At 56.1% G+C, this 15,186-nt stretch overlaps 2 protein-coding genes across 9 annotated transcripts in view; one reads left to right on the top strand and one right to left on the bottom strand.

The window, feature by feature from the left end:
- ASB2 (ankyrin repeat and SOCS box containing 2) overlaps positions 1 to 10,944 on the top strand; it is a 40,678-nt gene extending 29,734 nt beyond the window's left edge. For 5 of the 6 annotated variants that reach the window (XM_081047599.1, XM_081047603.1, XM_081047600.1 and 2 more), the window contains 3 exons: positions 4,287 to 4,851; positions 5,772 to 5,925; positions 8,475 to 10,944. In XM_081047599.1, coding sequence (XP_080903725.1) covers positions 4,287 to 4,851; positions 5,772 to 5,925; positions 8,475 to 8,611 — 856 coding nt within the window. In that variant the 3' untranslated portion in view covers positions 8,612 to 10,944. The remainder of the gene's footprint in view (positions 1 to 4,286; positions 4,852 to 5,771; positions 5,926 to 8,474) is intronic. The other variant, XM_081047604.1, reaches the window with a different exon arrangement.
- A 1,358-nt stretch (positions 10,945 to 12,302) lies between these two features.
- Positions 12,303 to 14,678, bottom strand: FAM181A (family with sequence similarity 181 member A). 3 transcript variants are annotated; one of them, XM_081048732.1, is made up of 2 exons: positions 14,418 to 14,678; positions 12,303 to 13,677 (listed from the first exon to the last, which is right to left on the bottom strand). In XM_081048732.1, the coding sequence occupies exon 2, from the start codon at positions 13,589 to 13,591 to the stop codon at positions 12,713 to 12,715; it is 879 nt and encodes a 292-aa protein (XP_080904858.1). In that variant the 5' UTR covers positions 13,592 to 13,677; positions 14,418 to 14,678; the 3' UTR covers positions 12,303 to 12,712. The 3 variants fall into 3 exon arrangements, with proteins under 3 accessions (XP_080904858.1, XP_080904860.1, XP_080904859.1); XM_081048734.1 differs by having other exon boundaries at positions 14,474 to 14,678; XM_081048733.1 differs by having other exon boundaries at positions 14,382 to 14,469.
- Positions 14,679 to 15,186: the final 508 nt, after the last annotated feature.

The following is a 15,186-nucleotide window of genomic DNA, read 5'->3' as shown; positions in this document are numbered from 1 at the left end:
AGGTGCACTGGGGGTGCCTAAGGATCACCAGGGAGCAAGGCTGGTCCTCCCTGGAACCGCCTCAGTGAGTGGTTTACATTGGCCCAGAGTTTTCTGCTGTGGATTCATGCTGAGTCCCAAGATGATTTCCCTCCATTCCTAGGCCCCATTTCCTTCTGACCCTCAAGACTCAGAGGGGCCAGGCCACTTTTTGAGAGCTGTCCAACAAAGGGTTAAGCCAGGTTCCCAGCAGCTTCTGCCACCTGGCAGGGCCCATGAGCAGACCAGCCCCTCACTCACTCCCTGGCATGTGGCATGAACGGCCCTTTCCACACTGACCTCCCATAGGCTGCTTGGGGACTTGATGTGACATTCCATAGACTTCCACACTCAGCCACCTGCCAAAACACTCTTCCCATCCATAGCATGGAAAGGAGTGCCCAGCAGCCAGTCTCAGTGTCTGCCAGTTGGTTCCACTGGGGGTGCAGGGTTCCTAAAAGCCACCCAGGTGGTTTCACCGTGCAGCCCAGTGGAGAACCAGCAGTCCGTCAGAGTCCATTTGTGGCTGACAGATAACACAGACTTGCATTTTGGGCCTCACTTCTGACCCCCTGGTTCTTAAATATTCTTTCCCTCTCCCTTCTAATTTATACTACCTTTGCAAGCCACTTAAAACTCTTTCTGGAAAAATGGCAGAATAAAAAACATTGGATACGTTAAATTAAAATGCAGCTTATGAAGTATGTTCACAAGCACGTTAGTATCCCCATTAATTAAAGGGCCACTGAGGCTCAGGGCTCAAGGCCTCACAGAAAATAAGGGGAGATCCTGGGCGCAGGTCCCTCTCCCCAGCCCCACCCCCTGCAGGAGGCTGGTTGGCTGTCTGTGTCTTCTGGGGAAAACGATAAGTGTTTGTATCCACGTTTCTCAAGGCATGGTGTGTGGGTCACCTGCAGCAGACTCCCAGGTGCCTCCCCAACCGGCTGAATCAGAATCTAGATAGCAGGGCCCAGGAATCTGCATTTTCAGTGATTCCCTGAGCGATTCTGAGTCGCACTGTGATTGAGAACTGGCAGTTTGCGTCTTCAGCAAACTCCACTCTGTGTCTGAAGACCCAGAGACCCCTGGACATGCTCGTTTAGTGCAGCAACCTGCACGGAGCTGCTGTGTGCCTGCCCTCCTCCTTCACAGAGGAAGTGCTCCCCACTCCAGTTCCCAGCGTCTCCTAGAAAAGCTGCAGACTTGCCCCCAGATGGATCCCTCCTGGGCAGGAGGCCCTCTGTGCCCTTGGCAACCTCCTCAGGCAGACGTTCCATTGGTAGACAGTGAGCATCACAAAGGCTCAGAGAAGAGGTAATTCACGCCCCCAACACATCCTCACACACATCCACACACGCGCGCACAGTTTGACACAATGCGGCTCAGTGGTGTTGGCAGAGAAGCTGTCTGTGGGCGACTGGTTCCCTTGTGAAAGTCCAGTCCACAGTCAAAAGTCACACCACTGTGACCTGGTGGCCCAGAATGCCTCCACACTTGGAGTTGCAGGGCAGCTCACTACAATCACCCTGGAGGTCAAGGTTCAGCTTGAATAAACAGCCACCATTTATTGAGTGCCTACTATGTGCCGATCGGCTTAATGTACAGGATCTCATTTTATCCTCAAAAGGAGGCACAGTGAAAGTATTATTACATTGTGCTTTGTAACCTGGGCAGGGTGGTTACAAAGAGTAAGCGAGATAGAGTACTTAGCTCACAGGATCAGTTCCAGGATTAAATAAGCAAACTGGGTAAAGCACTTTGAACGGAGCCTGGAACACAGCAAATGCCCAGCGATATTATGGTAATTATTATTTAGGAAGGGAAAGTGCTCACAGCAACTCATAGGAGATCAATTAAGGGTACCTACCGTCATCATCCTCATCTTCATCATCACTATTACAATTAATTACCCTTCTGTTATAGATGTGGTCCAGAGAGGTTAAGTGACATGCCTGAGATGGCCCAGCACTGAGAGGTGGTGGTGGAACCCAGGTCTACTGCCCCAGGTGGGACCCCCACACTGCTAGCCTGCTTGGGCTCAAAACTCTGCTCTGTTCCCTGCCACTTGGCTGGGGTTCAGGTGGGAGAGGCGGCATGGCAAGGCTGCAGCCTTCAGGAAACTAGAATCTTGGATGAGAGCCAGGGCCTGGAGCAAGGAGAGTGGGGTTCAGTTACAGGTGGCTTCCAAGAACAACGCAGGGGCCCAGTTATTGGGACGGAGGTCCCAGGTTACCTGCTGAGCTGCTGCTCTGAGCATCCTCGGAACAATGCTGAGCTGGGTCTGCTCTGGTCTCAGGGCTTGAGCTGGTGCAGCCCCCACCTGGGGAAAGGGAGAGAGGCAAGGAACTGGCCTCTTAGACCTGAGGGCTCTATCAGGCAATGGGCACTTTCGTCCTTCATACAGTACACTTTGAGCAATAGTACTCTAGTCCCAGGACCTGCCCGTGGGAGAAGTGGGAAGGCCCCAGCCTGTCCTCCATCCCACAAAATGGGCTAGGGGAGACAGGTAATGATATGCATTGGGGCCACCAACACGGCCATTCCCTAGTGTTAGGGGGGCAGGGGCATCATGGAAAGGCCAGGCCATGGGCATGTTAGACACTGACGTTCTGGCCTGGCTTTGCCATTCACCTCCTGTCCAACCTCACTCTTATTCCCACCCACAATCGGCCTCAATTTTTACCCTCTATAAAACAGGAGGGCTGGACACACTGATCTCCAGACCCCATCCAGCATTACAAATTTACATTCAGATTGTCACAGTCCTACAGAAGCATACAACAAAAAGATGACTGCGTTATTAAGATGATGCTTCTGGGACTCTGGGCAGTGTCCAGTCACGTCCCCAGATTTCTGCCACTCCTCCTCACTTCAGCAGGAGGCTGCTGGAGACCAGCTGTGACCTGCCAGAGATACCAGCCCCATCTGGCCGGCAGCCCCGGGCAGTCCCTCTCCATGTTCTTTCCCGAGTTTGGGCAGGTTACGGCTGTTAGTGAGCATTTGTTGTCACTGGCCTCAGTCCAGGGTGAGGCCCCAGCCCTGCCTTTGACCAGCACCTCTGGGGAGTGAGGTCAGGCCTCCTGTGCCTGCACAAATAAAAATTAGGAGGCAATTAGCCCCCCTGGGTGTGTGAATTTCCTTTTGAGGTTTTAGAGGCAGATTTTAGGCAAACACAGCGTTACTAACAATAATAACACTTTCCAACTGAGATCCTAGTGGGAGGTCGCTGGCATCAGATTTCCAGGAAGTGTGGAAATCAGCCTGCCAGGAGGCAAAGAGGCTTGGGAACAGGCCTGGTGACACCCGCTTGCCCTGCCATAGCCACCTCCTTGGAGCCCACATGGGGCAGTGAGGTCACCTGTCATCGGGGATTAGACAGATTAGGATCTGGAATCATGACAGGAGCTTGTTCCTGCAGGTGGCGAGGGTCTAGAGGAAGAGAACAAGACAAGGGGTCGACAGTCCTGGGGTCCAGCCCCCAGAACTGCTTTATGAACTTTGATTAGTCCCTTCATTGCTCTGAGCCACATCAGTTAAAAAGAAGGTCACAGACCGGCTCTGGCTGCCCCCCGCAGGGCTGCACGGAAGGCAATATGGGGCCGGTGAGTTCATGCATGGTGAAAAATGCCACATCCCCTGACATCTCAGCTGTCACCCTGACTGCTACACAAGAAGTAGGAGAGTGGTGAAGAGTGTGGCCCTCACTCTAGGGGGAATCACACTATCTGGGTTCAAATCCTGGCTCCCTCACTTACTGCCTGTGTACCCTTGGGCAAGTCATGTACCCTCTCTGGGCTTTTGTTTCCTCATCTGTAAGTAAGGGTAATACTAGTACCACGTCATAGGACTATTAGGAGAATATAACAGATTGATGGAGGTCAAGTACTGAAGACAGTGCCTGATGCAGAAGGAGAAAGCAGAGCCAGGGATCGCCAACCTTGGCAGGTGCTGATTGGCCCACTCCAGGCCACAGGCGGGGCAGAGAGCCTGGGAGAGGCTGGAGACCTCAGGTTAAGAGGAGTTGAGACTTACGGGACGGGAGGTGACTTCTTGGTCACCGAGCTTCACCTCTTACTGGCTGTACGACTTTGGGAAGGGGGTGAAGCGCTCTGAACTTCAGTTTCCCTATCCGTGCAGTGGGGATAGCAGCAGACGCGTCCTCCCCCGAGTGCTGTGAGCATGGCTGGCCCCTCGGCGCCCCCAGCTGGCCGGGTGGACCCCCACGTGCCGGCCGCCGGGTGACCCGTGTGTGCCCGCCCCGCCCGCAGGATCGTGCAGATGCTGTTGCCCGTGACCAGCCGCACGCGCGTGCGCCGGAGCGGCATCAGCCCGCTGCACCTGGCGGCCGAGCGCAACAACGACGCGGTGCTCGAGGCGCTGCTGGGCGCGCGCTTCGACGTGAACGCGCCGCTGGCCCCCGAGCGCGCGCGCCTCTACGAGGACCGCCGCAGCTCCGCGCTCTACTTCGCGGTCGTCAACAACAACGTGTACGCCACCGAGCTGCTGCTCCTGGCCGGCGCCGACCCCAACCGCGACGTCATCAACCCCCTGCTGGTGGCCATCCGCCACGGCTGCCTGCGCACCATGCAGCTGCTGCTGGACCACGGCGCCAACATCGACGCCTACATCGCCACACACCCGACCGCCTTCCCCGCCACCATCATGTTCGCCATGAAGTACCTGTCGCTGCTCAAGTTCCTCATGGACCTCGGCTGCAACGGCGAGTCCTGCTTCTCGTGCCTCTACGGCAACGGCCCGCACCCACCTGCCTCGCCGCCCTCCAGCAGGTTCAACGACGTGCCCATTGGCGACAAGGAGCCCAGCGTGGTGCAGGTAGGGGAGCGTGGCCGGGGCCAGCGCGCTCGCAAGGCGGTGAGGACTAGTGCTTCCCTCACTGTGCAGGCCATGTGAACCAGCGGTTCACTCACTTTGCAGGCAGCGTAGACTGCATTTTGGAGGAATGGTGGTTAATAAGCTTTGGAGACAGTGTAGACTGATAGTTAATGCACTTGGGAGGGAGTGTAGGATAGTAGTTAGCACACTTTGGAGGCTGAGGAACCCGGGGGCTAGCTAGCATGCTTTGAGGGAGCAGGAAACTTGACTGGTTCACACCAACAATGAAATCCTTGTTTTGGTTCGCTGTCTTGGGGAATTTAAGGAAGGAAGAGTGGAGCAGGGGACTGGTGGAGAACTCTGCAAAACTGAGAGGCTCTCACCCCCAGCAAACCTGCGCCAGGAATGTGATGTTGAATGGCCAGGATCAGGATGGAGGTGAGAGCAGGCTGGTCTAAAGTCAGGTGAGGTGCAGAAAGTTAGAGACCCAGAGGCAGGACCTGGCCATGGTGATGCCTTAAAATGAAAAGGAAGTTAGAAACACCCTTCTCTTTGCGAGAACTATAATGGCGAATGGCCATGATTTATGGGCCACCTGCTGTGTACAAAGAAGTTTATGTTCATATTATCTTAATTCTCATAAACCCTTGAAGATGGGTCATATACCCATTTTCTAGACAAGGAAGTTGAGTCTTAGAGAGGTGATGTGACTGGCCCAAGTTGCCCACCTCCTACTTTTGGCAGCAGAAGCCTGTGTTGATGAGATAAGGGAACTGGATCCTAGCCTGGGTGTGCCTAGTGTCTGTCCTTGGACATGTCCCCTGCACTTTCCAGCCTTAGGTTCCCACCTGCAGAATGAGCTTGCTAAGTGGGTGCCCTGGGTCCGGGGTGTCCCAGCACTGGTGTATGCTCCCTTTCAGTTCTGTGAGATCCTGTCTGCCCCCGAGGTGAGCCGCTGGGCAGGGCCCATCATCGACATCCTTCTAGACTATGTGGGCAACGTGCAGCTCTGCTCGCGACTGAAGGAGCACATCGACAGCTTTGAGGACTGGGCCGTCATCAGGGAGAAAGCAGGTAGGGGCAGTCGCTGCTGCTGCTGGACGGTCTCCCTGCCTGACTCTGGCCCAGGACTTGGGGCATGTGACTGTTACTAACATTGGATGGGCATCTACTCCATACAGGCTCTGTGATGTGTGTCACATGCAGCGTCTCCATGACTCTTTATTTTGTAAATGAGGAGGACCTCAGAGAGACATGTCACCTGGGCCATGGCCTCGCCGCTAGTTAACGTTAGAACTGGGATTCACACCCAGGTTCAGCCAACCCAACTCCCTCCACTAAGCCTTTGCAGGACGTTTTAAACAGTTCCAGTTCCCTGAGGGGGTATCAGGACATTTAGAGTAAGTTGCCCGTGTCTGTGGGTCACTGCGAGAGAGTGCGGTGAGGGAGAAGAGAGAAGGATGGCCTAGGGTGTCTCAAACTATAAAGTGCATACAAAACCCATGAACATATTGTTAAAAATGCAGGTGCTGACTCAGCAGATCTGGGCAGGGCCTGAGAGTCTGCATTCAGCATGCTCCCCAGGGTGCCAGTGCTGCCGGTCCACGGACCACACCTGGAGCAGCACTCGTCTAGGAGACAGGCCCCCCTGAGCTCTGGAGCCAGGAGCTTGCTAGGTGACCAAGGGCCTCAGCCTCCCCGTCTGAACAGAGAGGGTTGGGCAGGCTCATGTCAAGCCTCCTCCCACTCTGCCAGCCGGAGGTGCTTGTAGGGAGCTGTGCCTGGCACAGTGAGGTGGGGTTTGGCCGTGCTCCAGCTGCTGTTTGCAATGGAGATGGGGCATCCTGGCTGAGTCAAGCTGAGAATCCCCCCCAGGCATTATAGAGCTCGCCTGGGCAGGTGACGTGACTGCGGGCTGCTGCTGACGTGGAGACACAGGCGCCTGCCCAGAGGCGTTCCAGCTGCCCGAGGCTTTCTCTGACTCTGAGGGACCATCTCCGGCCAAGTGTTTGTCAGTCACACAGCACAGGCTGCCGTGCAGCCAGTTATTATCCCACACTGCTGCGGTCCCCAGGTGCTAGCTGTTGCCTGTCTAGGTGCCACACATCCCAGTGCCCCAGCTCTGACTTGCCAAGCTCCTACTTGATACCTGTGCCCCTTTGAACCCAAACCTACTGTAGGATTTTGTTGTTTGTACAAATGCCTGGGCAGCACTTGAGTCGGGGCCCGTGATAAAGTTACCAGGCCGGTGGCAGGGGGAGGATGGCATTGACTTGCCTACTCGTTCGGGGAACAGCTCTGGATGCTCACTGTTCGTTGAGTTCATGAAGAACTGGTTACTGTCACCATGATCCTCCACGGCCACTGAAGGGTGAGCGGTCCATGCTTAGTTGTTGGCCTTACCCTTCGCTGGCCCCTCCTCCTGCCCTTCCTAGAGAAGGGGAATCCTTACAATTAGACAGCCTCCCAGGGAAAACTATGCAGAACTAACCATGTGTTAACCAGTAGAACAAATAGTTCTTAACCAATGCCTATTTGGGTTACCTTAAAGCCTGCCCTCCATCTGCGAAACACTCTCCATATGCTTTTTCATTCAATGCTGTGTTACTGACATTGTTATTCCAGGAGGAAGGGCAGACAGGCTGTGAGAGGTGGCATGATAAGCCCAGAGTCTCCTAAGCTATCCAGGCCACCAGCCCAGCCATGGGGGCCCTGTGTCTTCTGCCCACCGGTGGCCTTTTGCCTTCCCACAGTTCAGTCTGGCTCACCTGAGAATATGGCTGAGCTTCCCAGGGGGCAGGCTCTATCCTAAGTGAGATCAAAAGGCAGCGGAAATGTCAGAAATGCAGTGATGGCACATTGTCGCCAATGTGTCGTTAGTGAGGCAGCGCTGCAGCTGCCTGTCCTCTCTATCCTCCCCCGACATTCCCTCTGTATCCCAGTCTCCCCTGGGGGCTGTGGCCTCTTTGGTTCTGCACTGCTCTTTCCCCTGCTTGAATGCCCCTGCCTTCCTTCCTTACCTGGCAAATTCCTGCCCACCCTTCAAGACCCCACTCAGAAGGCAGTGTCTGGTGTGAAAGCTTTCCCCAAAGGCCTTGGCCTGGCACCTCTGCATTTCTGGCCCAAACACCAGGCCAGGCACAGGGAAAGGGTCAGCATGTATTTGTCGAATGAATGAATGAATGAATGAATGAGTGAATGAATGAGTGAATGGCATTCTTTGATTAGACAAACACCTTTCCTGTGCCAGACGCTGTACCCGGGGTGGAAATAAATGATGCCATTACTAGACATATCAGTCTCTGTTCCTACCTTCCCCGCTCTCCCCCAGCTGAGAAGACTCCACTGTATGAGGCATCCTAAGGGGCCTTCTAGGGGAGGCAGCCAAGTGGGATCCTGGGACCTGCTGGGAGCTGCCCAGTCCCTGTCCCCTGCTCCTGGCCTCTCTGCACCACCCAGAGCCCAGAGCTGAATTCCATCCATGGGGCACTTAAGAGCTCAGACTCCTAACCCCTTCACTAAGGGCTGTGTTGTGAGTCTGGGCTGTGTATGTAGAAGAAGGAGCAAACCCTTCGCAGATTGCAAATGACAAATCAAAATCTCTGTTTCTCTTCTTTTTCTAGAACCCCCGAGACCTCTGGCTCACCTTTGCCGGCTGCAAGTTAGAAAGGCCATTGGGAAATATCGCATAAAACTCCTGGACACATTGCCACTCCCAGGCAGGCTGATTAGATACCTGAAGTACGAGAGTACCCAGTAACTGGGGCACGTGGACAAGAGGTGCTCCTCAGACTGTTTCACGAAATCTCAGGATGGCGGTGTCCCCACATCCATGGGAACCTGGTGACAAATGAGGCTGTGGGCTGTTCCCCCTAAGCTGAGGCAGCCACCATGAGTCGCCAGGTCTCTGCGCCAGAGCTGTGCCCAGAGCAGAGAATGGAATGTATCAAGTAGGAGAAAAACCGTGTGTATTTTCAAACGGATGCGTAGATCCCAGACCTTCTCTGCCATCCAGAATGGCAGGAACCTCCATTCCTGGAGCAGGAGAGGCTGGCAGGGCAGAACTTGGGCTGGGCTGTGGCTGGAGCGTTTTCAGGGGTGTGAGCTTGCCTTTCCCGGACAACCTCCCTCAAAGCTGGACCTTGCCCCTTCGGTTTTGCTCTCTGAAACTCTCCACGTGACACCTGAGCTTCCTCCCTGAAGGTGTGGCCTGGTGGGGGGTGGGGAGACCCTCGACCCCAGAGGGCTTCCTTGAGTACAATAAATGTTGCACAGATGCTGCTTTGCGCCCGTGCAGTTCCTGTCAGCAGACCCCCCAGGGCCTGGGGTCCCCAGCCCTGCTCCTGGTAGGAGTGGGGGTGGGGCAGGGGTTGGGGACAGAGCACACAGACCTCTGAACATATTACTTTGGTTTGTGCTTCTCAAAGACCCAGGAGAGTGCGTCCTTCATTCATCAGAAGAGACCCAACAGCGGGAAGAGAGAGTCAGCTTCCGGCCTGTGGTTGGTTTCTCTCTCCTGCTTCAATCACCATGGAAACAGGAACTTCATCACAAACAGGGTCTCTGTGCCCACAGGTCTCCTGACACCTGGGACTGTCTCACACAAACCTGTTCCCTGGCACTCTGTCTTCGTGTCCTGCTCATCTGTTCTGCTACAGAAGTTAAGCTACTAGGGGAAAAAAAGCATTTCAATACTGGCTACTATGAGCAAAGGTGCTATCGTCATGGCCATCATCAACCCTTGCAAGGCCACCACACTTGAGCGGCATGAAGCCCTGTCCCATCTGTTGCCTCCTTTGGTCCCCCTGTGGCTCTGTGGGGTGAGCCAGGCAGGCGCTGCCGGCCCATCTTCGACGGTGCAGGAGAGAACGCTGAGGTTCGGCAGTCATGGCACATTTCTTGTGGTCTGAGTCCTGTGTACTGAGACCAGCACGCCCGCTTCCCATGGAAGTTGCTGTGACTCATCTGTGTTCTCTTCCCAAGTGTGATAAAAGCCACAGGTCAGAGGAGACTTGGCAGTGTCTTGCCCACTCCCTTGGGGTAAGATGGGGAAACAGGCCCAGAGAGGGGAGGGGACTTGCCCAGGCACACACAGCAAGTCCCTGGGGTTCCAGCCCAAGAGTGCTTGGCCGCAGCCCCACACTGCTTCGCTGCAGAGATCCTGAAGAAATCCTGAAGGAAACCTGTGTCCTCCCAGACTGAAGTTGTTCAACCCCGATGGGGAGGGGTGGCAGACAAGGACCAGACAGAGCAGAAAGACGTTGTTCAAGTGCACTGGGTGGGGCTGGGTATCAGGCCTATTCAATCTACAGCATTTCTCAGGTCACCTTAGGTCCTAGAGAGTCTCTGCTGGTAGTGGCCCCAGGCACTGGGTGGGGACCTTCTGGAGGAGGTGAGGCTGAGGACGGAGGTTGGAGGGGTGAGGAAGGAGGGCTTGGCCGCTGCGCACGACACCATTTATTTACAGCCTTTGGGGCCCCTGGGCCTGGAATGCTCCTGTGCCACATTTGGGTTCTTAGATTATTGATGTACATCCATGCCAGTTGGTCACAGGCACTGGTCAGCACCCCTTTCCTCACAAGTGTCTTGCCCAGCCTTGACCTTCCGAGGTCCCCACCCCCCACCTCCCACAACCCAGCAGCTAAAGGGTTAATGCCTGCCCTAGGGCCTGCTCCTGCTTTGTTCTGATTGGTTGGTGCTCAGGCTGTGCGATTGGTACATCTTTTGACCATCCCTGCTGGATTTTGCAGCCATCACCCTATGCGGAAACCCCCACTCCCACTCCTGTACTTCCCCAGTCCCCCAGGAGGATTTCAGCCAGAAATGTCTCCACAGCATCACCAAACGCTTAAAATCCTGAACACAGGTCCATGTTGTGAGCAGGAGGGCGTTTGACCTGGTGCCAGGTGTTTGAGGCTGGAAGAGGTGAGTCCCTGGGTTTCACTTGGGAGCAGCTCAGTTCGCTTTTCTAGTCAGCAACAATACTCCAGCCTGCCGAGACGTGTGTTTCCCCCCCAAGTTGCTCCTGCCTGGGGAATCATGGTACTGGGTGCTGCTGTTGAGCCGCATCTTAGTAAAGTTTCCTGCTTCCTCACCAGCCTCCCTGCGTTGGAATTAATACATCGCCCGCTATCCACCAGGAAAGACTGAGCCAGGCAGGGATGTGGCAGCCCAGCCACCGTGGGCTCGGGCAGCACCCACCCTGAGAAAACATGCCTCCCAAAGCTCCTTCTCTAGGGAGGGGGTGGGGGGTGTCCCAGTCCATAAACATCACTGAAATATGGGCATGGCAGGACCTACTGACACTTCCAGATAACCAGGAGAGGTGACTTGGTTTGTGCAGCTTTGCATCACCCAGAGTACCAGGCACTCACATCATCCCCACAGCAATCCATGAGGCTGGTCGATTTTCAATCACATTTTTCCAATGAGGAAATTTTGGCACAGAGAGGTTAAGTAACTTGTCCAAGGTCACGCAGCTGGTAGGTGGCAGAGCCCAGATTAGTGCTTTTAGCACCCTGTTTTACAGTGTGGAGGGGCTGAGCCTCATGAGAATGGGTCCTGAAGGGCCTTCATGATGATGTGTGTAGGGGAAGGAGGAGACACACTTGCTCCTGGTCCCCCCTCCCCCACTCTTTAAGACCAAAACTGCCCGAAGTGAGGGTCCCAGCTGAGGACTTCCTACCCTGTGTGCCAGATATTTTCTCAGAACAACTCTAGAAACTGCAAAACTGTGCCACATGGCCTAGAAACTGCAAAACTGCAAAAACTCTAGAAACTGCAAAACTGCAAAAACTCTAGAAACTGCAAAACTGCAAAAACTCTAGAAACTGCAAAACTGTGCCACATGGCCTCTGTGGCTCTGAAATCCTCCAAGATCATCAGACAGAAACTCTGGCTTCCCAGTGAGCAAGCTGCCCTTCCATGTCAATGCACCCCTCCCAGAGAATCCTGGAGTACAAGTAGGCAGGGTGGAAAGGGCCCTTAGCAAGTGCTAATCTTGGAGCCTCAGTGTTAGGAAGGATTCTGAGGCTTATGCAAAGCGGAAGGCACCACAGAGGGGACCATTCTCAGCCCCACCCCTCATTCTGCAGGTGGGGCAAGGAAGCCCTGAGAGGAGGGGTCAGGCTCCGCCTCCCCTAGTACTAGCCTATTTCCCAGAACAGTTTGGACCCTGTGGGGATCCAGGCCTCCCCCAGCCTCTGTCCTCTGACACAGGACAACCAGAACATCCTTCCTTGGTGGCTGGTCCCCACCCTCCATCCTCTGAATTGAGCAGTTGGCCTCCAGTGCCCATTACCAGGTATCACAGAGGCCATTGGGCCACTTCTGGCCTCTCCCACAGCCAGTCGCCTCCATAAGTGACCCTCTACCTGGGTGTAGCCAGCATTTCTTAGGCCTGGAGGCCATTCAACTTCATGACACCCAAGATGTGGAAACTGCAAAAGAAATGTCTTTATTCTTCTAACCTTTTAATATTTACAAAGAACAACAACAACAACAACAACAACAAACAGAACTGAGATTGGCTGATACAGCGGGTGGCAGATGAATAGGTGTTTAACTCGGGCTTCTGGGCTAGCTGGCAACCAGGGCAAAACCCCGCCACCCGAGGTCTGCACAGGGATGGCAGGATGATGTGTCGGGCTCCGGCCTGGTTGGGGGGGGGAACCCGCGGAGCCCAGCCCCATAGCTCCCAAGGCAACTGCCTGAGAAGCCCCTGGCCCTCCCCCACACACACAAAAGGAAGGTTCTCAAGAGGCCACACCACTACCCAGCCCACTCCTCACAAGGAGTGCTTCAGGGGTTCCCAACAGCCCTGCAGGTTGGAGGTGGGGCCCCCATGTCCCTCTCAGCCCAGCTAGAGGTAGCCAAAAACATTGAAGATGGGTGGAGGCATGGTCGGCTTGGTGGGTATAGGCTTCAGAACCACAGGTCTGTACACTTTCTGACCCAGGCTATCCATATCCTTGCAGAAGTGGGCCATCTCCCCCGGGGAAACGGGGCTTTTCCGCCACAGGCCCAGGCTGGGGATGGGGCTCTGAGGCAAGGCCCCTGGCGGGCCTGGGTAGATGGGCTGTCCATGGTACTGGAAGGGGCAGCAGCTCCAGGCATTGACACGGCCCACCAGGGAGAGCCCAGGCATCTTGAGTGTCTCCTTTTCAATTGGTGCCCTCGGGGACATAGGCACTGAGGCCGTCTCGGGCCCCAAAGGCTCCAAGCCCTTGCAGTGCTTTTTACCCTCATAGGGAAGTCCCTCCCTGGGACCTGGTCCTCCCTCCAGCCCCACAGGGTAGCTGTGGGTGGGCCTCGGCTCTTCCCAGAAGGAAGCGGGCAGCTGTCTTTTCCTCATGGGCACCTGGCCAGGCCTGGCAACTTCTGGATTCTGCCCCTGTAGGGTCTGCTCCTTAGAGAGACATTCTTCCCTGTAGGGGTTCCCCGGAGCCTTCTCCTTGCAGCTCCCACCCCCACCAGGGCTGGCGTCGGGGCCAGACTCGAGTGACAGTCTCCCGGACCGCTCCTCCAGCCCCCTTCTCAGGGGAGGCTCGGCCCCTCGGCTGGGGAGTCCCCGTGGAAGCCGAGAATACTTCTGGGAGAAGCGTTTGAGCTGCTTCTGCAGGTACTTGCGGTGGTCCACGGAGCGGCGGCAGGGCGCAGACTTGTCCAGGGCGGCCTTGATGTCACTGGATGCCAGGTTCACAAAGTTCAGCAGCATCTTTACGTCACTGTCAGATGCCATCGCCAGGGGGCCACGGCACAGGGCTTTCCATGAAGAGGGTGGCGCTGCTGGCAGCTGGCAGCTTCAGGGAAGGGCCCAGAGCTGACCTGCAGGTACACACGGGCCATTGGACTCTGTCAGAGCAACCACACCCAGCCTTCCCCAAAGGCCACGTGGCTGCAAACAGCAGCCCCAGCCCAGCGCCGCTCAGCCCCAAACAGAGTCCTGAGTGAGGGGAGGCCCATTCGCGCCGCGAAGCATTCTGGGAGCATCTGTGATGGAACAGGTCAACCACATGGAGTCTTCTTGGGTCTGCTGCCCGCTACTTGCAGCCGAGGCTCAGAGAGGTCAGGTGACTTGCCCAAGGTGACCCAGCTACAGGTGGCATTGCTGGGACTGTAGCACAAATTTCTACGCTCTCAGACCACTGTGTCTCCCAAACACCAGGCTGTCAACGTGCACAACTTGCCAGCCAAGTTTTTCGTTTCTGAGCAGAGGCAACTGCTCCACTTTAAATCAAGCCCAAGCCCCCTCGCTCCCTGTTGGTGCCCTCCTCCTCCCACCCCCGCCCCCAGCCCGGCTAGCATCAGCCCTCCTCCTCTGTCCCCATGCTCCACCCCCAGCTCTCACGCAGGACAGGCAGGACCCCTGTCTGGCACTCAAGCTGAGGCCTGCCTGGCGGGCTGAGCTCAGGCTGCAGGCAGCAGGGACTCCCCTGTAGAAGCGTCTGCAGCAATTTCATGCCTCCTGGGCTACCACCCACAGCACCTCACTCCTCCCCGGGACCCCCCCACCTACTCCACACCCCTACCCAGTCGGGCTCGGCTGCCTGGGCCTCCACACTGACCGAGGGTGCGGGCCCCCGGCCCGCCAACGTGGCCCAGCCGTTTCCCCGCCGCAGACCTGGGCCAGGCCCGATGCGGCCAGCGAGCTCCGCGCGTCCGGATGGAAGCAGTTGTGCCGCCCTCGAGTGGGCTGAATGGAGGACAAGTCCCCGGAGCTGGGGGGCCCCTCAGGCCAATCAGGAGCGCCTCTCCAGATACAAAGCATCCCAATCAGGCGGCAGCGCCCCGTTCCCACATTCTTTGCCGTCACAAATTGTCACCATGGGGACCATCACAAAAAAGACAGCTCCCAAATGCAATCATTTCCCGGTAAATTTCTGCCCTTCAGCTCCACTTTCCCCCTCGGCCTCCACGCCCTCCTCCCCTTGACCTCAGTTCCCTGGTTTCTCGAGGGGGCAGGCAGGGTGTGTGTGTGTGAGTGTGTGTGTGTGTGTGTGTGTGTGTGTGTAAAAAGTCCAGGATTGAGGAGGGGCTGTGCTCAGAAGAGATGGGCATGAGATCCTCCCCCAAGGCTCCAGGCCGGCAGCTGCCATGCTCCAGTGCTGACAGACAATCGGACGGGTAAGCCAGGCGGGCAGCCTTCGGACGGGCGGCCTTCCCCGCTGTCCTTGAGTGTTGAGTGGCTCTCTCCTCTCTCCCCCCCACCTCCTCTCTCCCCACCCCCACTCCCTGATGCATGGGGCCTGGCAGGCCTGTGAGGGCCGGTGGCACACTGATGTGGGCAAAGGTAGCCGGGAAGGACTCGAACGAGAGGCTGGCATATCCATGGGA

The sequence above is a fragment of the Rhinolophus hipposideros genome, assembly GCF_964194185.1.
Source record: "Rhinolophus hipposideros genome assembly, chromosome: 5".
Lineage (NCBI taxonomy): Eukaryota > Metazoa > Chordata > Mammalia > Chiroptera > Rhinolophidae > Rhinolophus > Rhinolophus hipposideros.
This window is presented reverse-complemented; position numbering and strand designations above follow the sequence as displayed.